This window comes from Corvus moneduloides, chromosome 15 (assembly GCF_009650955.1).
Source record: "Corvus moneduloides isolate bCorMon1 chromosome 15, bCorMon1.pri, whole genome shotgun sequence".
Taxonomy (NCBI): domain Eukaryota; kingdom Metazoa; phylum Chordata; class Aves; order Passeriformes; family Corvidae; genus Corvus; species Corvus moneduloides.
In genome coordinates this window covers 981,933-1,006,982 of record NC_045490.1, presented here as the reverse complement: position 1 = coordinate 1,006,982, position 25,050 = coordinate 981,933, and the positions used below count along the sequence as shown (strand labels likewise).

At 52.7% G+C, this 25,050-nt stretch overlaps 1 protein-coding gene across 4 annotated transcripts in view; it reads left to right on the top strand.

Annotated features, from left to right (window-relative positions):
- ARHGAP26 (Rho GTPase activating protein 26) overlaps positions 1-25,050 on the top strand; it is a 102,523-nt gene that overhangs the window by 51,240 nt on the left and 26,233 nt on the right. For all 4 annotated transcript variants that reach the window (XM_032124598.1, XM_032124597.1, XM_032124599.1 and 1 more), the window contains exons 13-19: positions 2,850-2,915; positions 3,631-3,705; positions 7,814-7,901; positions 8,965-9,023; positions 9,834-9,939; positions 22,003-22,162; positions 23,559-23,697. In XM_032124598.1, the coding sequence (XP_031980489.1) occupies positions 2,850-2,915; positions 3,631-3,705; positions 7,814-7,901; positions 8,965-9,023; positions 9,834-9,939; positions 22,003-22,162; positions 23,559-23,697 (693 nt within the window). The remainder of the gene's footprint in view (positions 1-2,849; positions 2,916-3,630; positions 3,706-7,813; positions 7,902-8,964; positions 9,024-9,833; positions 9,940-22,002; positions 22,163-23,558; positions 23,698-25,050) is intronic.

Here is a 25,050-nt window from a genome sequence, read left to right as displayed (position 1 = left end):
TTTGCTGACGTAAAATGCTTCTGGGATGGATTACAGCCTGGGCAGGGCATCTCCTTGGGCACTGAATGCTGCTGCTGGAGGGAAGAGCCTGTGACACGTGTGGTGGTCTGGAGCTGAGCCTCATACCCTTCCCTGAGGAAGGAGAGCCTCAAGGGAGGGAGGCTCTTCCACTTGTCCTCAGAGAGGCAGGCAAGGACAGTTTAGATTGGAAGTCAGGGAAAATTTCTTCCCTGAAAGGGCTGTCCTGCCCTGGCACAGCTGCCCAGGTCAGGGGTGGGGTCCCCATCCCTGGAGGGGTTTTATGGACGTGTGGCTCTTGGGGACATGGGTCAGTGGTGGCCTTGGCAGTGCTGGGGAAGTGCTTGGATTTGATGCCCTTAGGGGGATTTTCAAACCCAGATGATCCCATGGACCTGTGATCTGGACAGCAGCAGATCTAGATCTGCTTTTGATCTGACGTTGCTGGACCAAATCATTTGGTAAAGGACTGAGATAAAGAGCAGATGCTCTGAGAGAGGGGAAATCAAGCTTTTACAATGCTCATTAAAAGTTAAATTTAAGGATGAGTAAAGGCACTTTGGATATTTAATCAGATATTATTTCTGGACATAACTACTGCAAATAAATCCCTGACCTTTCCTGATCCAGTGAGTGGAAGAGCTTATTCATCTGCTTAGGGGGATTATGCCAGGTCACTTCCTTCCAGAGGCACTGCTGGTTTCCTCCTCCTGCGATTGCTGCAGGGAGGTGGGATCCCAGCCCTGCCTGGCTGCGGGGTGGTGGGCTCTGCAGGGTTATGGAGTCAGGGAATGGGTTGGGCTGAAAAGGACCTTAAAGATCATCCGGTTCCACCTCTGCTGTGGGCAGGGACACCTTCCACTACTGCAGGTTGCTCCAAGCCCTGCCCAGCCTGGCCTTGGGGATCCAAACATGCAAGGGACTAAAGGATAACTGCTGGACTGTGAATGGGTTGGCACCTCCAGTGCATGGCAGAGGGCCTGAAGCACTGACCCAGACTGACAGCACCACGCAGGGATACCCACAGGTCAGGGTCACACCAGTGCCAAGGCAGGGCTGATCAGACCTGCTGAACTGGGTTTGCTGGAGCAAGAGAGTTTCCACACCACGGTTTTGAGCTTCTCAGGTACCCCTGTGTTTATCGGTGGCCTGGGAATGGCAGCTGTTCCCTGCTGGTGGATGGCACGTTGGGTTTATGCTGCATCCATGCTGGGTGCCCAGCAAAGGGCCCTGCAGCTTCTGGATTATCCTCACGTCCTGTGGCACAGGCATCCTGCAGCTCGTGTGCTTGTGTTGGCTCGGCGCTTCAGCCTGCTTGCCCAGAAAAATATAATAGAGCTGTTTTACTTTGCACTGTTTTGGGTCCTTGTGCCATTCAGCAGACAAAACCCGTCCCCAGCAGAGGACTCAAAACAAGGGATTAGGAGGGGGCTGCTCCATGCAAGCGTGAGCTGGCAGCTGCTCATGGAGCCGCCGTGGATCGTGCGGGAATGAGCGGCGTGAGCAGGGGAATGCAGAGGAGGGAAGCTGCACGTGCCTTGCTGGGAGGCACTGCCAGCCCTGGGCTCTGCTCCCTTCCTGCCCTGCTCTGCACAGAGCAGAGAGAAGAGCTGTGCCTCTCTCCGAGCTGTGCCTCTCTCCGAGCTGTGCCTCTCACATCACTGCATTCCCTGGGGTCTGGAGCTGATCGTGACTTTGCCCACCCTTCTTCCTGCCCTGTGGAAGGTTTTCCAAACCTTTCTGTAGGGGGGAACTAATTTCCCACCACAAATAGCTGTCTGTGGGCAGTGTTTTCCAGCAGTGGTGGAAAGCTGTCTGTGGGATGCATTCTTCCAGCAGGTGTTTGGATCCCTGTATTAGTAATTCCTTGAACTTAGAAGTGAAAACCTGCATTGGCACGAGTGAATTGAGTTGTACATCCCATTAACCCTCATGTTTTAGCTCTCACTCTTGGGCAGAGGCAGCTGCCTTTGGGATATCCTCATTTGCACCAAAAGAATATTTCATTGGTGCTAATAAAATAACTTGATCTGTGCTGGGTGAGGCTGAGTGTGGGGCTCACCAGACAATGTTGTTCAGCTGGACTTTGTCTTGCTGGGGGCAGGAGTGGCTGCCTAGGGGGTGCAGGCAGGGCAGGGGGCCGGGGTCAACCCTGACAGGCTCCCCAGGGACAGGTCCCCTCCCACGGAGCACAGGAGGTACTTTGGACAGAGATTTGACCCCAAATTCATTCCCGTCTCCCAGCCCCTGTTGCTCTTCCACTGCCATAAGCTGTCAGGTCTCTCCTTTTCAGGTGATGTTTTTACCTCCATACTTTCATAGAATCACTGAGCAGTTTGGTTTGGATGCTCTCCAGCCCATGGATGGCTTGGTTAGCTGGGTGCAAGATTTATAGGATCTCCCTGGAACTCATCAAGCAAGACATGAAAATGTGCCATTTTCAAGGATTTGTTGTGTCAAAATGTATGATTTCATTTCTTTCCAAGCAACCTGTTGTCAACTTTCCAGACAAGTTTGGGTTATCTCACCTTGATCCTAAATTAATTTTTGGCCATCTGCACGGGTAGATGCCTAGCAGAGGCCAGGGCAGGTGTGGAGGGCCTGGTTCAGAGGGCTGTGGAGGCTGGAATGATGATCAGTGTCTGTGCTTGCCCGGGTTACAGCTGGTACAAACTGCTGTACTTGTGTTTTTCTACCCCCATTTGTCTCCTGCTCGTCCGGGCAGTGGTGCAGCATTGCTGGGATGGCAGGGATTCAGGAGGAGCCTGGTGCTCCCTGCGGGGCCCTGCCCTGCCAGCTGTTCACCACTGCTCTCCTCCCTTCCCCTGCAGCTGCCCAGCTGGACAGCATCGGCTTCAGCATCATCAAGAAGTGCATCCACGCTGTGGAAACAAGAGGTGGGGCAGCTCTCGGGCTGGGCTTGCTCTGGGGCAGCTCTTGGCAGTGGAGCAGTTGTTTTCCTGCCCTTCTCATGGACAGAATGATTCATGAACCCTCGGACCCACATCAGATGAACCCATAGCGTGCTTTGGCCAGTGCTGAGAAGCGTTTGCCCCACAGCTGGGCCAGCAGGGACTCTCAAACATGGGGCAGAGTTAGCAAAGGACACACTGGGTGTGCAAAAGGGGGGACAGGACCAAAGGGTAGGGGTTCACTTCAGCATCCTTCCTGCAGGAATGCTGCCAAGCACATCCTCTCACATGGGATTCCTTCCCCAAAACTTCCTGTGAATCTGCTTGTGTACAGGTGGGATTGTCCCAGCCCCGCAGGGAGAAGTCAGGTGCAGCAGGCTCAGACCTCAACCTGAAGGACTTGACACAGTAAAATTTTCCCAAATTGTCCTTGTTAAGTGCAGATCCTGCATGGGGCTGCCATGGCTGTGGGAAGGAGGAAAAGTGTTCTTAGATCCTTATTCCTGAGCTAACTGGGGGTAACATTTCTAATGGATACATGAAAACCTTGATATCAGCCCCAAATTTTGCCATCTTCTATAGCTTTGTATTTAATTGGTGAGAAGGTTTCAATGGCTTTGCTATTTGAGAAGCCAAAGAAGTGAAAGAAATCTTCGCAGCTCTTGTGACCTTCTCCTGATAAGCTCCTTGTTTTTCCTAGGGATCAATGAGCAGGGGCTCTACCGGATTGTCGGGGTGAACTCCAGAGTTCAAAAGCTGCTGAGTATATTAATGGGTGAGTATCTGGAATTTTGGTGAAGGCAAGTAGGATGTGCTGCTTTGAAGTCTTGCCAAGCAGGAGCAGAGGCTCTTGTCGGGGTCCCTAATGGTGGTGCTGTGCCCTTAGGACCATGCTGGTCGAGGCCGGGAGGTCCCGGGCACCGCGGGCAGGTCTGAAGGTAGGACTCGTGTAGGACCTGGCTTCACCAGGTCCTGCTGCAGTCACTGGTGTCCTGCTCACACACGCTCCCAGTTCTGGCAGCCTTCCCAAATGCAAACCAAAATCTTCAAAGCTTTCAGCTATTTCTTTGGCTTTTCATCTCCTACCTGCCCCCTTGTTCCCAGCACCCTTTGAAGTGATTTTCTCCTGGATGTTGCATGCTGCCTGTGGCTGTTCTTGCTTTCCCCATGGACTTTCTTGTGCCTATTTATCTCAGTCTTGCCCAGAGTTTTCCAGCACGTGTTTCCCTCGTGATTCTGGCATTGACTGAGGCATTGGATCCTGCAGTTCTGGATGCTCCATAGGGACAAGCTGCTGGGTCTTGCCACAGCAGAGCTTGGCTCTGGCTGTGTGGGACAGACCCATTTCAGCCCTGACCTCACAGGCAGCATTTCCATCCCACAGCTGCAGCCCTGGACCAGTCTGCCCATCTGTCCAGACACGCCTGAGACAACAGTGGAAGAGAGAACAGAACTGGGCTGGAGCAGGGCAGCTGCCCTTGGTCAGTCCTGTGTGATGCTGCTCAGACTTGGCAAAACCACGGATGAAATAGCTGTAGGAATAGGGAAACAGATGCTTACTAATTTGTTAGTGCCGTCTTGAATGTGTCTGTTACTCCTTGGGGAAAATGAATGACATTTCTGGTCATCTTCTTTCCCTTCACATACTTTCTTTCCTTTGTTACACGATTTCCTTTTCCTTGTCCTTGCAAAACTTCAGTGCTCCTTTCTCTGCATATTTCATCTTGCAGAGGGTTTTCATCTGTTGTGTTTGAACATCTTTTCCTTCTCCTTTTCCAATCCCTCCTTCTTTTTCCACCATTAAGGTGTTTGCTGAGCAAAGCCCATGGTGGCTGTTACAGCTGGCAGTGTTAACCTATGGAAAATTGGTAATCCAGGAGACTGGAGCAGAAGAGCACAGCTCTAAATCTGGGTGCAGGGGACCTCTTTGCTCTGGCATTTGGAAAGTTCACTGCAGTCACGAGAGCTGGTGGCTGATGCTGTTACTAGAGAAGTTTGGCACAGGCTGGGGACATGTGAAGGTGCCCTGTGGTCCCAGGGCTGTGGGAGCCAGTGCTGGCCCATGGCACTCACGGTGGGCACGGGGAGAGCATCGATTGAAGAGCACTGCTGATAAAAACAGGCTGGGGTTGGTGCCCTGGGGCAGGTCCTGGCAGGTCCACAGCCAGGTCCTCTGGGATGCTCATCACCTCATCTGTCGTGACAGGGCCTTGAACCCTGTTCTGTCACAAAGGTGTCAGTCCTGGTGTCAGTCCTGGAGCTGTGGCAGGTGGCAGAACTTGCCTGGGTGAAGAGCTCTGTGGAGCTGGGAGGGATTCAGTTTTGGACACCATCCAGCATCCATTATCTCCTCAGCCACTGAAGCCACTCAGCTGCCGCCCTCGTGTCTCATAAGGCGGTGATGGATCGCTGGTGCTTTTCCTTTGTCCCAGCGTGTCCTTGCTGGTTGTTGATGCTGGAAGCCCCTTTGGAGGTGAGTCAGGGCTGGAAGTGGGACAGACTCCTGTTGGGAATCCCCCATGGTGTTGACCATTGGGATGCTTTGCAAACCCATGACTCCATAATTCCTCCAAATTGTGGGGGATTAAATCTTCATCAGCCCCGGTGTTCGGGCTGTCTGTGAAGTCAGTGTCACACGGAAACGTGTCCCTTGTCAAACCCCATCTGTTCTCGCTGCCCTCAGGGCTCCTTGTGAATGGAGGAGCCAAATTGTGCTTGCACTGTCAGGTTTCCCTTATATTTAGAAATGAATGTGGGCAGTGTTACTGCTTCACATACAGTTTAAATGGCAAAAAGATTGAGTTTCCCTGAGCTGGTGTCAGTGACACTGCTGGGAAGGGCTTTGGCACGAGGTGTCCCTGCAGGAGGTTGGCGTGGTGGCCGCAAGGCACTGGCTCCCCGTGGGCAGCAGCTGGGTCAGGGGCAGCCTCAGCCCATGGGTTGGGTTTCAGGGCAGATCTTGTCGGGGTCTGGACTGGGGTGAAGCAGTGGGGGGGGTGCTCTCAGGGCTGGTGGGGGGCAGATCATCTCCCCAGCATTCACTGGCACCGTGTGCCGTCACAATGAGGACAAAATCCAACAAATAACTGAACTTTCATCAGTGGGAGCTCCCATGAAAGGGTTCATTGTGGCACTGTGGGGGCCCCAGCAGGGCTGAACTCCGCAGAAGGTGAGTTACAGCATCTGATCTGCTCTTGCTCCTTTGCCACATGGGCCATAAGGGCTGGGAGTGGGGCTCCTGCCAGCCCTTCACTGCTGGGGTGTATCATCCCTGAGGCTGTTTTGGAAGTCTCTGGATGATAATCACATTGGGGTGATGAGATGGTTCCCCAGGTTGTTCCACTCACCCTGGAGAAATTTGTGAGAGACATCAGATCAGCAGCAAAAAAGCAGCTGCAGGGTTAATGCTGACTGGGCTGTGGGTGCTTTTCCAGCCCCTGGTTCCCCACTGGCCCCAGCTGGTGTGGAAGTGTGTCCTTGTGGGAGGCAGGGCTGGTGTGGCGCTGGCCGCAGTGTCGCTGCCCAGGGAGGCAGAATGCTGCAGCTGGAGCCCAAGGCAGGAACTTTTTGCAGACTCATAAATTTGAAGGTCAAGGGAAGCTGATTAACTGCTCTGAGCCTTTTCATGGGACCAACTGTGGAATTTCACCTCGTATTCCTTGATCCTGCCTAGGAACTGCTGGGTGAGCTTTTGCACAGACACAGTTTGGAGTTGTTTGTTCTACTTTGGTTAAAAAGTTGGAGTTTTTTTAAAAAATGGAACTTCTGAGGGGCTTTGTTGGTTTTTTTACTATGCCAAACCTAACCTTGACTCCATTAAAATTCTCTCCTTGTAAAGGCACTGCCATAGGAAGTTCCTTGGGCATTGACTCAGGAGGATGGAGGTCGTTTGTGTGGTTGCTGAGACACACATGATCTCAGTGTGAATATGCATTTCTTATGTGTTTATTTTTCCAAGTGCACCTCTTGATGTTTTTTTTTTAATTAAAATTAACTCTTTGCCCCAAGGGAAAGCTGAACTCTATTCAGGGCATTCTTTTAAGTAGGTTGAAAATTACCCAATGGTTACATGGGGCTTTAAAATTCAAAAGTGCATTATTTGTGTCTGTGAAAAGGCAAAAAACCCTGAGCTGAGCCTGTGGGAGCAGATGGTGTGAGCAGCTGTGGCTGTGGCACCCTGGGCCTTGGGTACAGTGAGAGCCTGCGCTGCTCCCCAGGGACACTTGGCACTGGTGGGACCCGAGGCCAGGGACCCCCACAGGGGCTTCCCTGGGATTCTGGTGGGAGCAGGATCCTGGCTGAGTTTCCAGGATGGAGTTAGCAGAGAGTGTTGGTGGAGCAGCATCCAGGCAGGAGGGATCAGCACTCGGGGCACTTCTGTGCCCGGCTTTTCCGTGGCCCCGGCTTGGTGCTCCTGGCCCCGGCTCGGAGCCATCACTGTCTGGGACTCAGTGCCGTGCCTGAGCCCACTTCCTGCTGGCCTGGTGGTGGCTGTGCAGGTGGCTGTGGCTGTAATGGCCAGCTGAGAGCTGGCTGGGGAGGTGGCTGCAGGATGATGATGCTGGACATTGTCAGGAAGAGGGTCCCTGTCTGTGCCTGGCTGTCACTGAGCACCACGAGCTGCTGTGCCCCGTGTCCTGGCACACTGCAAGCCACTCTGCTCCTGTCCTTGCTCAGGATGGAGGATTCCCTTTTCTTTCTCTCGTCCCATGCTGTGAGTTTGGCCCATCCTGGGTGATGAGCCCCATGCCCCTGCAGATGTGTCCTGAGCTGGGAACAGCAAATAGAATGGGATGTGGTGGTCTCCCCACACAGCTGAGCAGGCACGAGCTGGAATTGTCTTCAGTTTCTTTCACTTACTGCCTTTTCATCTTTTTCCACAGATCCCAAAACAGCCACAGAGGCAGACACAGAGATCTGTGCAGAGTGGGAGATCAAGACCATTACTAGTGCACTGAAAACGTACCTGAGGTAAGGAGAAAAGCCTCACCTGGCTTCAGGAAGGGTTTGGTGGGGGTCTGGGGTTTTACTGCCCATTATTGCAGACCCTTAACAACAGCACTTTGATAGAAACAGAGCAGAAACTGCTCTTAGGGAATTTATTCTGGCTTTTCCCTGACTTTCCAGCATGTTTGAATAGGATCTGGGGAACACACTCAGATCTGAGAGATGCACACGTTATACAGACACGATTTTAAAAGCTCATTCTTGCATCCCCTGCCTTGATTTAAGCTTTTCCTGGTGGACTTCCACCTTCTGAGCATGTGGCAGAAGGGGCAGGCAGTGCAGTGTAAGGGCAGGGGCTGTAGAGCTTTTCCAGACCTGGTGCTGAGCTTTATTGTAGTCAGGATTTCTGTGTGTCAGATGAGCCAGTATCATCCTGGGGATCTTCCCAACAGGATTGGGTGTTGGCAGCCAGCAGCATCTCATTATCCACAACGTGCTTCTACCTGTTGTGACCGCAGCTCCTTGCTCTCAGTGACTGTTGTGTGCTGGGTTGGGCTTGAGAGAGCAAGGGAGCACAAGAGAGAGCCTAAATCCAATTAGGGTGATAAGCGTAATTAGCCTGGTGGATCTCAGCCTAGAAAATCACAGAATTTTGCATGATTGGCAACCTTTGCTCTGGAATCTGAACTGTTGGCAAAGCAAAGAGGAATGTGGGCAGCACCAGTGTGTCCCTCTGAAGGGATGCAGCAGTGAGAGGGGACAGTGGGAATGGGGATTGGGAAAGTTTTACAATTAGGCTTTGTTTATCTTTTTAATTTATTTTCAAGCTTACTTGAAAATCATGGGCTCAGTAATACACTGAAGCTGTGTTACTGAAGGAATGCTAAAATTAAAGATTAATTTAGTGGTGAATAAATCAAAGGTCCTTGCACAGATCTTATTCCTTCTGATGAGGGGAATTAGAGTTGGTATTGCTTAATTCTGCACTTTCCAAAATGGAGCTGAGTTTATTGTAGGGGCAAAGCTTTCTTTGTGTGGATTGTGTTCCTCAGATGTGTTTTGTGCCTGTTTCCTTTTTATCTTCCAGAATGCTCCCAGGGCCCCTCATGATGTACCAGTTTCAAAGGAGCTTCATCAAAGCAGCGAGTGAGTTTATTGATGTTTATGGCCCCGCTCCTGAGGAGGAGCCTCATTTGCCAGTGGCTGCGATCCCCCTGCCCTGCTGCCTCCCCACCACCCTCCCAGGCTGCTGTCCTGGCAAGCAGAGCAGGGCTGGAGCCAGGGCAGGCTGTTGCTGGGAGGTGACCAGAGGTGGAAGAAGCACAGATGGTGCCGGGAGCGTGGGGCTGGCAGCGGCTCCCGTGGCTGTGACCACTGGCTGTTGTTAAACAGCACCCACGGTGTTTGAGGGGCTCTCTGCTGGTTCAGATGTCTGTGCTGCCTTCCTTTCACTGCCATGGGGAGGGGGCTTTGCAGGGAGCAGGGCATTTTCCATTGGCAGCTGTGCAGCCCGTGGATGGGGGAGTGGGATGTCAGGAGAGCCCCATGGTCCATGGCCATGGCAGTGCTGGCCTCCTCCAGCAGCTCCCACTTAGTGCCATGGACCCAACCAGCCTGTGGAGCACCAGAGGCTCCAGCCTGGCCTGCCCTGGGCACACTGACCATGGGAATGTGCCCGTATTCCCTTTGCTGGAGTCGCTCTGGTTACAGCCAGCCTGCCCTGCTCACCATGCTGTTCACATGGCCTCTGCTCCCAGCTCACCGTTTCAGCCCATCCAGTGTCTCCCTTTGGAAACAGCTGCCTGGAGGTGGTAGGCAGGAGCAGCACCATGGGGAGTATCTGCCGTGCCTGGGTGTGGGATGGAGCAGCTCCCTGGGATGTCTGTCAGGGATAGTGTTAGGCCTCTTCCCATAGCAACCCCCTGTGGAGATAAATCCTCTTCTATCCCCATGCAGAACTGGAGAATCAGGAGTCCAGGGTGTCAGAGATCCACAGCCTCGTCCATCGGCTCCCGGAGAAAAACAGGCAGATGCTGCACTTGCTCATGAACCATTTGGCAAAGTACGTTTATGACTGATGTGTTTTTCTCTCCTTCTTCCACTTCCTCTGAAAGTTAATAGTGGTGGAAAAGTTTCCTTGTGTGTGATGTTGAGTCATATCTGGTTGGCAACTGGAAACCTGCGTGTGAGTGAACCGAGGGCCGAGAGACTGAGGGGGGGTGAGGGGTGGGAGCTTCCCAGCCAGCCCCCAGCCCCAGGGCATGGAGCCCATTAGCTCCTGGGAATCTCGTGTTGCTTTTAACAGCCTGCAATGGGTTTGGCTGCCCACGCTGTCCAGGAGGCAGAGCGGAGGTGAAGCTCCTCGCATGGTTTCGGAGCAAACCTGCCATTAAAGGACTAAAAGTGATTTCTTTGCTCAACAAACGACTACTCTGGGGCGTATTTTCTGCCTTTCTGCACCCTGATGAATCAATATTTTTGTGTTACCTTGAAACTTTGTGAGGGTGAAGGAATGGGATAATTTTTTTTCTTTCAGTGGTAGAGCTGACCTGTAATTTCCCATCTTCTTCCTGCCCCTGCAGGTTCCCATGGAAACCTTTGATTAGTGTTTTAGAAGTGAAAGCATCATCAGGTGTTTGTGCAGCCTCAAGGCTGTGGGGTTGGACCTGCCCTTGCCGTTCACAGCAGTGCTGCAGGAACAGCAGGGATGAGGCAGGACTGGGAAACCTGGGGAATGACTTAATCGGGATAACTGCTTAGGAGGAGATCTGGAAGAACCCAAGTTATCTGTTTAGAAGAAAAAATAACAAATGACATTTGAAATAGGCCTAAACACAACTCCAGATGCTTTCTTGTGGCCTGGGTTTGTGTCTGCTCTGTGGGGTCCCTGGCAAGGCTGTTAAAAACCAAATTGCTGCTTTAGGTGTTGGTTTCAAACCTTCTGCATTTACAGCCTGAAACCAAGGCCAAGTGGTTCCAGGTGCTCCCATCACCCAGAGGGGATTGCCCAGGGAAGCTGTGGCTGCCCTACCCCTGGAAGTGCCCAAGGCCAGGCTGGAGAGGGCTTGGAGCAGCCTGGGACAGTGGAAGGTGTCCCTGCCCGGTGAAGAGTGGAACTGGACGAGCTTTAAAGTCCCTTCCCACCCAAACCATTCTGGGATTCTGTGATTTTGTATGTGCAGGGAATCTGTAATTGCTTAAGTGTTTTCCACCTAAAGGAAAAACCTGGTGATGGAGTAGAGATGTGGAGTCAGGTTTACAGTGGGGTTTGTGCTGCTTTAGTGGAGAAGGAATTCAAACAAAACAAACAGTGTGTGTGGTGCTGTGTGCTATTTTAGGAAGAGAAACAGCTCATAGTGTTATTTAATAGGAAAAAAATTAGAGCAAGGCAGGAGGCTGAGGGGAGAGAGCCTGCTGAGCTCTGCAGCCCTGGGGGGATCCTGGGCTGTGGGGACAGAGGCACAGCCAGCCCCAGGCATGGGCTCACAGCATCCCTCTGGGGTTGGTCCTGCAGCCCCTGCTCCGGGAGCAGCACCCTGATCCAGGAGCATCGCCCTGCTCCGGGAGCGCCCACAGGGCAGCCGGGGCCAGGGCTCGTTGCCATAACTCTTCTAAATGAGCTGGTTGAGGCTGCAGAGCCATTGAGCCGGATTAAAGACAAGAATGGAGAGAAATCTTCACATCTGCAGCAGATGTTTGGTGGGAGGGACCGTGCTGCAGAAGGGACGGGGCCTGGCTACCCCGGGGGGACGCTCCGGACGGGTGGGACCGGCCGAGGTCTGGGTGCTGCTGAGAGCAGGGCACCCACAGCCAACATGGGCAAAGCCAAGGGCCTCGGGCTGGCCCTGCCAAGCTGGGCTGCACTGCTTGGAGGGGATTATTGTCTCATCTGTTTCTGACTGGGTTTTTTATTTTAAGTAATGTATGAATAATCAAGATTTGCATGTTTATCAGATGAGCTAAAAAAAATATTTCTCAGTCTTGCTGTGGAGATTTCTGACACTAAAACCAGAACTTGGGCTGAGTCGGTCAAGTAAAGAAAGCATGTCCTGGGTGGTTTCTGACTTCTGTGTTTTTGGGGTGTACGTGCTCTGCTGCACTGACAAGGGACGTGGGGCTCCTTATGTGATGAAGCTGCAGTTTTTATCAACAGTAATACAGCTGGTAAGAAAGCTGAAACGTTCAAAAAAGGCAGTTATTAACCCCAGTATTAGACAGGGTAAGTGCCTGGGAGGTGGTTCAGCAGTGCCCTTCCTCCTGTGCAGCAGAGGAGTGTGGTGGGTCCCATGGCAGCTGGAGGCCACAGAACTGGGGTGCAGTGAGAGGGGCCTACAGAGGAGGGAGAGGACAAATCTCAGGAACAAGCACAGACAGGGTGGACAGAGAGGAGCATTTTGATAGAAAATGAACTTGATTTCTGCCTCTTACTGCGTCTCCAAGCCCATTTGTGCTGCCTCCTGCCTCATGTCCATATGTCCAGGCGGTTGTTCACTATGCCACAGAGAGCAGGAGCAGTCCCTATCCCTGAACCAGTCTGAACCAGTCTGGGATTCTGTGATTAAACCAATTTTTTTAAATGCCAGGTAAGTTGAAGTGAAACGAGGGGCCTGTGGTGCTGCCGGGCTGGTGATGGCTGTGCCAGGGGTGCTGCTGGAGTGGAGCTGGTTGCAGAAAATTGCCATTTTTGTTAGTGGAGCTGCAGTATCGTCCCTGTCTCTTCTTTTGTAATGTACTTTCTCACCCAGGAGTCAGTGCTGTGGAGGTGCAGAGCAGGGGGATTTCACTCTGATTATATTTCAAGCATTTAGGGAATTATTTTTCATGTGTGGCCATATTTTGACGCCTGAGCTTTGCTTTGTTCTCGTGGTAGTGAGTCCAGGTTCTCCAGCACAGATGGTGCCAGGCTCATGCCCCTTCTGTGGGGCTCCCAGCCCCTCCTGTGGTTGGCATCGCTGCCACTGCCCCACACAGCCCCTGATCCACGCACCCACTCCTCTGCTGCCAAGGTCAGGACCATGAGGAGGCTGCAGCCGAGCTGTGTGTACGTGTATTTAGCAGAATTAATTATCTCTAATCGCTCCCAGCTGGGACCTGGCCAACACCAACTGGTTCCCTTTGGTTTTGCTGTGGTGGTGTTTTCTAGTTTTCGTGTTTTAACCAAGATGACAGTGATTGTTATCTCCTGCACAAATTGCTTGTTGTTTATCAGGGTGGTGGTTTCCATGGGCTCTGCAGGGCAGCTGCTAATGGGGACCCACCAAAACCCACAACGGGGCAGGGGCCGGACACGGAGCCCAGAACGTTCTGCAGGGCTCGCTGCTCGACCGGGGCTTGCTGGCAAAGCAGAAGAAGAAAAAGTTCCTCCAGGTCTTCTGCCTAAAAATACAACCAGGCCTTGTTTTGCTCGGCGTGGAGCAGCCGCGGCCTTGGCAGCCCCGCGCCGCGCTGGGGCCGCGCTGCCCCGCAGAGCCCCCGGAGCTGCTCCCTCTGTGCCCCGCGGCTCCAGGACCCCACCAGGGCACCTGTGTGGGGCCAGGGGGGGCAGCTCCCCCAGGAATGTGTTTTTCCTTGGATTGTTTTGCCGGTTTCCCCCGAAGGTGCAGCCGGCGAGGAGGCTGACGCCTCTTGGCACAGCAGGTCTGATTTCATCCCCGTGGCAGCTGTTTATGCTGCTGTCTGGTAACTATTCATTTGCTTGATTTATGTATTGCTTCCAGTAAGTCATTCTTGTCCAGGACGTTCTGGAAATTTCCACTGGCCACTGAGGCCTCTGAGATGCTCCCATCTCGTGCTGCTCACCTCGTTTGGCTGCCAGAAGCAAACAGGGAGCTGCCTTTGGCCCGGTGGGCTGGGCCAGGCAGTGATCCTCCTTGCTGCCTTTGGGAATGCCATTTTTATGCCCAATACCTGTTTCTGCTCCTTTTGGATCATGGCAGTGCTGGATCCAGGCAAAGCCCCAGAGTTCAAGTGACCCAAAGGATCTGGGTGCTCTTATGGGTAGCAAAAGGGAGGTGACATGGAAGGAGACTCCCTGTAGGCACGTGCTGCCTTGCAGGAGCTGGGAGAATCCTGCCTGGGGCTTGGCCTGGGTCAGGTTCAGGCTGTGCTCTTTTTTACACCTTTTCCTTTTTTCCTAGTTGGAATGAGTTGGGTTTTGAGGTCCCTTCCAACCCAGCCCATTCTGTGGTTCCATGATTCTGTGATTTGTGCTCTGGAGATGGAGGTGCCAGAGCCTTGTGGGGAGCAGCAGCACCTTTGGCTTCCCCTTTGCTCTCCTTTCCCTCACATGTTTTGGTGGAGGAGCCGGCGATGCTTCCGCAGAGGCGAGACAGCCCTGCAGTGCTCTGTGCCTGCCCTTGCCAGCTTTGCCTCCCTCTTACTCCTCTGCTTTTGTTTTTAATATGAGATTCTGCAGAATTAAAAACCACCACAAAAAGCCCTGTAGGTGTTCGCTGGGTTTTTTAGGCTTGGCTTCCTGTAATGTGTAAATTAGCAAAAGGTTTTGTTCTGCTTCTGCAAATGAACTTTTAACCCCCTCTGTCTGGGTGCTCCCTGGAGCAGCTGTGTGGGTGCTGGTAGCTTTTCCTTCCATGCTTCTCTAAAAGCTCCTTATGTTTCATGCAGGCTCTCCAGTTTCTAGCTGGAGGGAAATGTGCTCCAGAGCCTGCAGTGTCCCTCATTAGGTTCTTTTGTACCCACATCCTGCACAAGACTCTAGTCTGGAGATAGGATAATGAGGGCCCTGGACTAAAGCTGGCATCACCACCCTGGCATGATGATTTAGCTTGTAACAAGGCAGCTGCTGGGTTTGCTGTGGAGTTTCTGTGGTTGAACATCTCTGCTGAGCTCCTGCTGGATCTCTGGGAGCAGCACCAGGCATTTTGCATTCCTCAAGTGTGAATTCTTGTGGGCTTGTGTCTCAACCTGGTGTTGTTGGGTAGAAGTTGTTGATAGCACATAATTATCTGGATTCTTTTTAATTGTTTATCACAGTGAAACTGAAACTGAGTATGAAAAGAGATTGAATCGAGAGTGAGCGAAAGATTTCCAATAGCTGGCTGGAGTCTCCCTGGTGGTGTCTGCACCATCCCCACAGACAGAGTGGGATGGAGATGTCTTTGTGGGCACATCCCTCTGTATGAACAGACCCAGCACTGAACCAAACTCAGAGAGATTTTAGTCAGCTTTTCAGCAGAAGAAAGCAGGCTGGAAATCACCACAGCTGAGATATCTTGGAGCTGCAGTTTTTGCCAGGATGCTTGTGTGATCCCTAGGCTGCAGAATCACAGACAGGTTGGGATTGGGAGGGATATTTAAAGGCCATCTCGTTCCAACCCACATGTGTGTGGCAGGGGGCACAGAAGTGGGGGAGTGAGGGGTGTTTCCAATCACTGGGCAAAACCTTGTCCTGCTGGTGAAGGTGAGACAGGCATTTTTCCTGCTGTTGTTCTCATCATTAATTCTGAAAGCTGGTTATTCCTATATTCCCTTTCTTCCACCACTGTCTTTTAGGAATTCAGTATTTTGGAGGGATGAGCTCTAATCTTGCATTTGTGAAGTGAATGAGGTCCAAAATATCTCTAAGGGGAAAAAAAGGTGAACCCCCCTCTGTTGCTCTTCCCCATGGCCACTGCACTCATGTGAAGGTGCAGGTGTGCACCAGGCACCTCCTGCACGTGGCCCTGTGACCTGGCTCCCTGGGGAGACGTGGGAGCTGTGCTTGCTCAGCCCAGTGCTGCTGCTGCTGCTGGGAGGCTCTCTGGGAGCCTGTTGACTTTGGCTGTTTTCCATGCAGCAGGTTGTAGACTCCGGCGCGGCGCTTGCCGTGGCGGCAGATCTTTCAAAGGATTCCTTGTTAACCCAGACCTGCTCCTTGGGGCTTTCCTTGCCCTGCTGGCCATGTGGGTTTGTTATTGCAGTGTGACAGCACCAGGGAGGTCTGGTTCTGGAGAAAAACCTGCCCATGCAGCAGGGCTTTGCTGAGGTGCCAGGGCAGTGGCACAGGGGTGGCAGTGGCACAGTTTGCAGCCGTGGCAGGCCCCGTTCCAGCCCCGTCCCCAGGGGTGTTTGAGGTGAGGCCTCTTTTCTGGCTGTGTTTGTGCAGGTGGAAGCCATGGTGACTTTTAACATCAGCTCTGGCCGTGCCTGCGGTTTTCACCAGGGTGTCAGGGGAAACCTGCAGTGCTGCCATGCTGGGCACAGGGAATGTGCCAGCCCGGTGCCACTCAGCCCTGGGCTGAGAGTTGGTGAGCAGGGCTGGGATCCCTCTGAGATCCCCCAGCAAACTCAGCTTGCCCAAAGCCTGAGAGGATGGAGAGGATGGCTTTGGAAGCCCCGCTGGCTCGGTCTGGGAAGCCTGAGCCGGAGCAGTGCTGAGCTCCCTGTGTGTTTCCCTACAAGTCACAGCACGTTTGGCATTCGCACTGATCGGGCTCACCGATACTGAACCTCACATTTGGCCTCGGTGTCTTCTCAGTGCAACATGAGCCCCTTTTTTTTTCCCTGGGAGTGAACCCAAGCATCCAGCTGTGGCCAGATCCACCCGGGAGAAAAAGCGAGTCTTGTTGGAGCAAGTCAGAGCACCCGGAATCAGTGCAGGCACAGGTTTGGTCCCAGCTGAACAGGCAGCCCAAGAGCAGCAAGGGTTTTGCATTCAGCGAGTTTCCCCTTGCCTTCACTGGGAGGTTTTGTCATTCCCTGGTGATCTGTCCTCCTTCTGGATCCGCCGGCCTCCACGTGAATTCCTCAGGCTTGGCTCTCCTCGCCGGCGCGGCGGGGCTGGGGAGCTGTGAGCCCACGGCCTGGCTGCAGGCAGCGGGGTTTGTCCGTATTCCCGATGTTCCCAGTTCCCACAGTGTGGCTGAGTGAGCCCAGTTTGCTCCTGCTGCTCTGGACTCCTCTGGCCCTTGCAGAGCTCTCTGTGTCCAGAGCAGCCTGAGGAGTGCAGGCATGTCTGGAGCCTCAATAAACAGGCAGGATAAAGGGATGGTTGTGCAATGTGGAAGTGTGGCGTTTCCGTGCATCTGCGCTCCGGCTTGGGAATCATGGAATCTTTAAAGTTGGAAAAACCCACTAAGATCATCATCTCTAGCCATTCCCTCAGCACTGCCAAGGCCACCACTAGCCCATGTCCCCAGGTACCACATCCATGTGCCTTTTGAACACAGGATGAAGCAGAGCTGGTTGTGCTCCCTTCTTCTCCACGGCTGTCCGCCAGCAGCCACTGCAGACCAGTGTCCCTGTCACCTCCTCCAACGCACGTGTGCCTTTTAGGAACAATTTAGGAATGTGTGATTGACTGATTTAGCTGCCTGGGACACCAGTGGGTGTTGCTGCAGCTGGAATTGCATCACTGGTTTCACCAGCTCTGTGCTGGGAGCCAGTCACAACATTCCTGCAATAAACACCTGCTTCATTCCAGCCATCAGACACATTCCCGAGGCTGGGAAACCCACCACGGGTTTGAGTGAGAAGTGAGTCATCCCCAGGGAGCTGCAGGGCCACCATCTCTGGGGACACAGCTCCACCAGCCCCTTGGAGAGGGGAGAAGCTGAGTTGGGTCCAGCCCAGCCCCTCTTCCCTCTCCTGCTCTTCGCTCATCAGCCGCAGCCCAATTAAACTCAATAATGTGCAGAGACGAGTTAAATGCACCCAGGAACATTTCCCAGAACTCATTAGATAAATGCCCCCAATTGTGAGTGCTCGAAGCCTCCGTGCCTGTCCGTCTGTTCAGGTGAGGCCCAGGTTAACGGGCTGGGAGTGGGGGCTGCGGGGGCAGGGAGCTGCACAAACCCCAGCCTTGGCACAGGCTGCCCAGGGAAGTGGTGGAGTCACCATTCCTGAAGGGATTTAAAACTGTGTAGGTGGGGCACCTGAGGATATTGTTTAGTGGTGGCCTTGGCCGTGCTGGGGGAATGGTTGGGCTCGGTGATCTTGGAGGGCTTTTCCCACCTAAATGATTCCATGATTCTTTGCCCGTAGTTTGTGGGAACAAGGCTGGTGGCCCTGGTGCCACAGATGCCTCTCCACCCAATGTGCTGCCTCTACTCCCTCTGCTTTTTACCTTCCATGTATGTCCAGAGTCAGAGGTGAGTGTTTAATTTCATTCAAACTACCCAGAGCAGCCTAAATAATTTTGGGGATTGCTGGCCTCTGCATGATTGGCTTTTCACGTTAAACAGAAGCTCTGCTGGTGGTGGCAGATGGGATGGATTTTTCCCTGTAGCAAGAAGAACGAGCTGCATTATTTTCCATCCTATGAGGACTTGCTAGTCCAGCCACAACAAGCACTTTGATTTCAAAGGTTTGTCCCAGGCATGGAAATAGAAACACTCCAGACTTGCCTTTTGTTCCCTTCAGATGGCTGTTTGCTCAGAGATTTTGTTCTGAATCAGGGAAGATATTTGAACTAATAATGGCACTTCTGGCTGAGATTCAGATACATGCATTCTATAAATAAAATATGTATTTATATATAAAATACACACACAACAGTGTATACACATATATAAATACATATATAAAATACATGCAGGAAGTAGTTCCAGACACGGGAAGCAGCAGTTCTGTGGGAGCAGAGCCAGGAGCCCTTGTGGCACCCACCGGAGCTCCGACCACACTGGAATATTTACTGTTCCCTGCTTCCCCTGCACTGAACCTTGGCTACCAATTACCCCGTATTAAATTGTGTTTGGTCATGGCAGTGACTATACAGTATCCAGGCAACCCGGGCATAATCTAATTTAACACCCAACATGGATTTACTCCACTCCTGTTGTCCTTTGTTTTGCTGAAAGGGAGTGAGAAATGAGCGGTGTCCAGGGACACCCCGGGAATGACCTGGGGGACGGTGCTCCCTGGGCTCCCGGCCCGGGCTGTCCCCGTGGGATGGCAGGGCTCGGTCCCAGTGGCACGGCTGGGTGCTGGCAGTGTCCAACACGGCTGCTGGGTCAGCACCAAGTGGGTCAGGACTTTGTGGAGCTGCTCGTTGGTGGGGCACTGCTGAGCACAGACACTCCCCTGGCTGAGGGGCTCTGCCTGTCCCACACCACCAGGCTGAGCTCCCGCTGATCCCCGAGGGAGGCACATGGGAACTGTCGTGTGCTGCAAGGAGAAGGAGCAGCCCAGAGTCCAGACAGCCTTGCCCACTGTGAGCCCCGAGCAGGAGTGAAGAGGTTCCGCACATTCCTCCATTGGTTGTTGCTGTCTCCTGTGCTGGAAGTAACTTCTGTGAAGTGGGGAGCAGAAAAAGGACCCATAGAAATTAATGACAGTGCAGTTCTCTCAGAGTGCATCAAGGGCCGGAAGGAAACAGCAGGTTAAAAGGAAAATACAGTGAATGCTTGGAAAACTTCTAAAGAGCAGCTCAGGAATGGCACTGACAGTCCCTGCCGAACAGCCCTGGCATTAAGCCCACTTTGGGCTGAGAACACTCATCTTTAGAAACTGCAGCGTTATTTCCTAGTACAAAGGATGATGAAAAGGTATAATTTAGAGTAAATTATCCTGTGGGTAATGGATGGGGAATTAGAAGGATGTGAAAGGTGAATCATGTTTTGGAGCACGGCTGTGCTGACCCGGTACAGGGATGGCTACTGCTGGAAAAGTACCCGGGATGCAGAGCAGGAGTTCATGTGCCACTGAGGTTTATTCCAGAAAGGAGCCAGATTCCACAGCTGCAGAACAGCTCCCACACTTCCAGAGGCAAAATAAAGCACAGTGAGGAGGGGTGTGGTGCTGGAGGCAAGGGCCAGCACCCTATGGGTGAGTGGGCAGTGCCTGGGCAGGTCGGTGGCTGGTGCTGTGAGACCATGTCCTGCCTGGGAAGCCATTAATAGCCCAGTCTGAAATAATTACCAGGACCACGCTCAGCTGCCTCACTGTAATGAGCTGGTGACAGTGCAATTTATTAGTGATGTAGGACATGGTAACGGTAATGAGAAATGGAGGCACCTAATTTTGTGCGACTTAGATCAGTTCAGTTGTTTTTTTATAAATGAACGTTGTTTTACTAACCACAGAAGATCATTAAAATTATTATTTTATTAGTGCTTTTCAAAGCCATTTGAACTGCAGCTGCGTTTTTCCATATCCAGTTAGGAGTACGTGAACGTGTGTCTGAAATGCAGTTTTGCAATGCAAAAATGTCATTGGGATTTGTGAGTGATGTGGATGGGAGTGGGGGGAAGGTTTGAATCCCCATATAAGTATTTTATAGTATATAATGGTTCTTATTGGACTTCTTCTGCCTTTCTTGCTGCTCCCTGAGGTTGTGACTTCCTAAGGAGAGTTTGTTTCCCCTCCCAGCTCGGCAGTGCTGGCGTGGCCATGAGCAGCTTGGCAAGCTCTTGGCTATGGTGAGGATGAGGATGGGGGATGGTGATGGGAAGAGGCTCCGTGCCTGCCCAGGGATGGGGATGGGGATGGCCAACCTGGCCAGGTGGCAGTGTGGGCAGCACGTCACCTCTGGCAGGGCTGTGCTGGAGCCCGTCTCCCCCAGCCGTTTACTGACACCGGAGATTTCCCGCAGGCTGGTGATCAAATATTCAGAGCTTCCTGGCAGTGGGGGGAGTTACGGGTAAGAGGGAGGTCCCACCAGCTCCCAAGGGCTTTGGCCAGGACCTCCCCACTCTGAGGTTCGATCCCAAGCGCAGACTCGGTGGAGGGGACAGCTCTGCCTGTTCCCCAGGGATGTAACATGCACCAGGATGTGGCTTCTTGCTTGGCAGTGAGTAGGGCTGAAGTTGCTGTTGGGGGAGCTAAGCCAGCAGCCCTGAGTCCCTGAGCACCCCTTGTGATGAGGCTCCTGTCTGCTGCCTTAGGAGCTGATAGAGGGATGAGCTCTTTGCTGGTTCAGGTGAGATTTGGATGGAAAAGGATGGAAAGCATCTTTTCTTTTAAACCAGCCTGGGCTTACAGTGTGCTGAAATATGCTGAGCTTGCACACGACTGTTTTGGCCCCAGAATCAATAGCAGAAACTCACAGCAATAAATTTTAGGGTCAGTCCAGCAAGTGAGTGTGAGCCTCACTCTGTGCTGGCCTGCTGCATTTGTCCAGAGAAACAGTAGAGAACGTGAAGGAAAAGACACTAAAACCACCTCAGGCTACAGCAGTGTGACCACACGGCCTGAAGCCACCACATTTCCTGGTTGAAGAAGTCAGGAGCAAACCACAAGAAAAACTCCGGAGCTGGGGCCGCAGGGCTGCACCGCAGGGCCCGGCCACACACGTGTCCCCGTGTGACTCAGCAGCAGCATCCGGGGCAAGCTCCGTGCCGGCCCCAGCCCGGCGTTTGCCCGGAGCAGCCGGGCACCTGCAGCCCGACGTGGCCGAGGGGTGCCTGACTGTGTCCCTGTTGCAGTGTCCCCGTGGGGTGAGGCAGAGCAGAGGGCACATCCCATTAGGGCTGCTGGGGCTTTGCATCTCTAAGACCAGGTGCCAGCTGGAGCTGCTCCAGGGTAACCCCTCAAATGCTATAACCAGGGTGCCACATGCTCAGTGTGAGCTGCTTCACTTTGCTGAGCTGGTCTTTGCCACCTTGAGAACAAGAAGAGATGGAGGGGGCAAGGAGGAAGGCTCAGATGTCCCTGTGTCCCTGGGTCCCCATCTTGGGGGGTTCACCGTGCCACAGAGAAGGGAACACGTGGGGCACAGGGATCTGGGGACAAAGCCCCATCTTGGCCTCCCAGCCAGCCTGGCTGGGCTGGATGGGACTGACCTCTGGTGCTGGAATGGCTGGGAAGGAATTGGCCTTTGGAACATACGAGGTCACTCATTGAGTTGGAGAGCAGCGTGTGTCAGAGGTCCAACAATTTGTTTTCAGAAGGGTTTTAAGCATTAATGATTCAAGATGTTTTCCTGGGAGTGGTTTGCAGCATGAAGCCCAGTGGCTGGTGTGGGGTTGAGGTTTTATGGGATTAGTCAATTCACGGAGGCTGAAAGGTCTCCAGGAACACAACAGTTAAATTTGTACTTTTCCACATGGCTGAGCCTTCAAGGAGCTCACCAGGAGCGTGAAAAATGTAAACGGCGTTGTAATCCTTGTGCCAGCCACGAGGCAGGGAGGGGGTTCCCTGTGGATTAGTTCCATCACCTACTTCATTTTCTTTCTCTTTTTTTTCCCAGAGTTGCAGATAATCACAAGCAGAACCTGATGACTGTTGCTAATCTGGGTGTGGTGTTTGGGCCAACACTGCTTCGACCTCAAGAGGAAACAGTCGCTGCCATTATGGACATCAAATTCCAGAACATTGTGATTGAAATTTTAATAGAAAACCATGAGAAGGTAATGGCTTCCCTTGCTTCTTTCATGCCAGTAGTTTATGGAAAGGAATTGGTCTCTCTTTGCCCATGGCAGCCCCCTCTCCCAGGCCCCACTCTCTCCCCATGGCCAGTGGCACCACGGTGGGGCTGTGCCAGGGAGGGGGCAGCTGGCATCTCGTTCTTGGGCTGTAGTTGTGTAACCAGTGCTGCTGGTAGCCAGCCTTGTTTATGGTCATCCCAGTGTGAGTCAGCATGGCTGTGTCTCCATCACAGAAATTCCTTTTCTACCCCCTTCCCACTGTTAAATGGGAATTTGTCCTTGGTTTCAAGAGAGATGAGCACTAAACAAAACCAGTGTGAGATGCACACCTCAGCTGGCTCCTGCTTGGCTGATTAAATCTGGGTTTATCCAAGTACTGGCTTTATCCACAACGTTGATCTGAATCCTGATGCATTTGTATTTGTTGGCCATGGACGTTGTGGTCTGTCAGTGGAGCAGTGGTGGCCTGGTGGGGCCATGGTCCTGGCTGTCCCTCCCTGGCTGCAAGTGCTAAAAAATACCATTTTCTTCTAAATTCAGCCAGTTCCCTGATTAGGATCTTTTGTTAGTCTGGACTTGGTTGGAAAGGAGTAATGAATTTGTGCATTTGGGCAGTGAAGGCAGAAGTAGAAACCATCTTGCCCTGACTTGCCCTGACTGGGGTGGCATCACAGCTCTAAGTCCACATCCAGTTATTTCTTCAGCAGAGAGCTGTGCCAACATGTGCTTTTCCTATTGGGAAAGCCTGGCCATGCCAATTGTCTGTCTGGCAGGGGCAGGTAGAGCAGGAAAGACACTGAGGGTTGGGTTTAGTGGACTCTAGCAATGGAGGGAGACCTTGAGAGAGCTGGTCTGGAGGGATCACTGCCCTTGTCTGAGCCCGGGGGTCCAGAAGAGGAACAATACATAACCAAATATCAGCAACCAACAAGGCTGCTGCTCTTTGGGTTTGTGTGGTTTTAAAATTTCATCCTCTTGAGAAAAATGTGGTTACTCAGTTTTCTGACAGCTGTGGCTGGAAGTTGCAAAGACTTTCCCAAGCTGGTCTGCAGCCATGGGAGCGCGGGCGCCGGGGTCACAGGGGGGACACTGGTTGGTCCATCTGGGCTGCTCATCATCACCTGCACCCCCAAAAGTCAGCAGAGTGCTAGAGTGACAGGGTTCTTCACAGCTTGCAGTGTGCATCTTGGGTGAAAAATAGAGGAGTGCAGACAGAGTGGGAATGTGGAATTTAGGAATCTGTACCCAAAACGTTGCCCTGTTGAGTGCATGTCTTCCTCAGAGGCTGTGCTGTGCAGCGGTGCAGCCCAGGCAGGTGGGCAGCTGTCCTGTTCCACGGGGTGATGCCAAAGAACGACTTGTTTATTATTTTTAACAGATATTTAACACGGTGCCGGAGGCTCCAGCGTCGAACTCGCAGCTGCTGTTATCCCGCAAGAAGAGCACGGAGTCGAAGCCTCCCTCGTGCAGCGAGCGGCCGCTGACGCTCTTCCACACGGCCCAGCCCAACGAGAAGCGTGAGTGCCCTCCCAGCCCTCCAGCTTTGCCCTAATCATGCCTAACAGACTGTCATTTCCATGCCATTCCCGTGCAGTTTTCCTGCTGTCAGTGGAAGGGGTGATTCCATAACAGGGTCAGGCTTCGGTTTCCTCCGCTGTTGTGTTGGTGGGGAGTGGAATCTCTCCTGGCATCCAGGCCCTTAACCAGGGCTCTACATGAGGCTGCCTCAGCACGGGTTAAAGTGTTGCTTTCCCCTCCCCACCTGATGGGCCCCTGCGTGTCCCCTTCTCTGTCCCCTTCTCATGTTCTGGGAGCCGTCATCGCTGCCATCAGCTGCCGGGCCAGGGTGCCACACCTGTGGCAAGGGAGGCCACCCGCCGGCGTCCCCTCAGGGTGGCCCTTTCAGGATGCCCTCAGGCACTTTGCCTTTTACAGACAGGAAAACTCGGCCAGGAGGTTCGGCATTTTCCTGAGGATTATGTACCATGGCAGTTTAAAAATGTTGGAGCTCATCTTTCCATTTCTGTCACTAATTGATGCTCCAGATATTTGGGTGAAGGAGCCAAGGCCCCAGCCCTGCTCATGGGGTGGCAGAAATGTGTCTGCGCAGGCTGTTGTTTCATGTTACAGAGTAAAGCCAGTTCCCAGCTCTCTGGTTCTTCCTGCCCCTGTGCTCCTGGAGCCAGCCAGCTGCACGCAGGGAGCTCTCCCAGTTTGGTAGAAAAGCAGGAGTCTCCTGGTGAGCAGGACAAGCACAAGTGGAGCAGGGGAGGTTGGGGATAGCCAGCTCCCCAGACAGAGTGGACAGAGTGGTCGCTGTGGACTTTGCTGACTCCCAAAACATGTGGGTTTGTCTGATTAAGTTACTGTTAATTACCAGGCACTCTCCTTCCAGAGGGTGTAGGAGAGATCTGCGTGGGTTTGAGGAAGCAGTGATGGCCCCAGAGCGTGCTCTGGAAATGGTGTGGGATGACTCTCAGTGAAGCCTCAAATATCAAATGCTGCTTTTGAAAACTTTCAGCCCCAGTAATTTATTTGCTGCTAACTACTCAGTGGCTTGTCAGCCTCCAGGCTCGCCGGGCTGCTGGAGCCTCCGTGTGCCATCCTCCCCGTGCCTGGGAGAGGAGCTGAGCTCATTTCTTTATTTCTGCATTTATTTATTCCCATGTGAAGCAACATTTTCTAAGTTTTCCTGCTGACAGTCTATAACCTCCTGTGTCTTTGGGAAGCCACCACTGTTTTATTCAGTGTTTGCCTTCCCTGCTGCACATCACTTGAGAAATATGTGAGGTTTCCTCTCTTCTTCTTTTCTTCTTCCTTTGCTTTCCTTTCTTACCGGTCTGGAGACAGACCAAGGCTCTAGGTCAGGG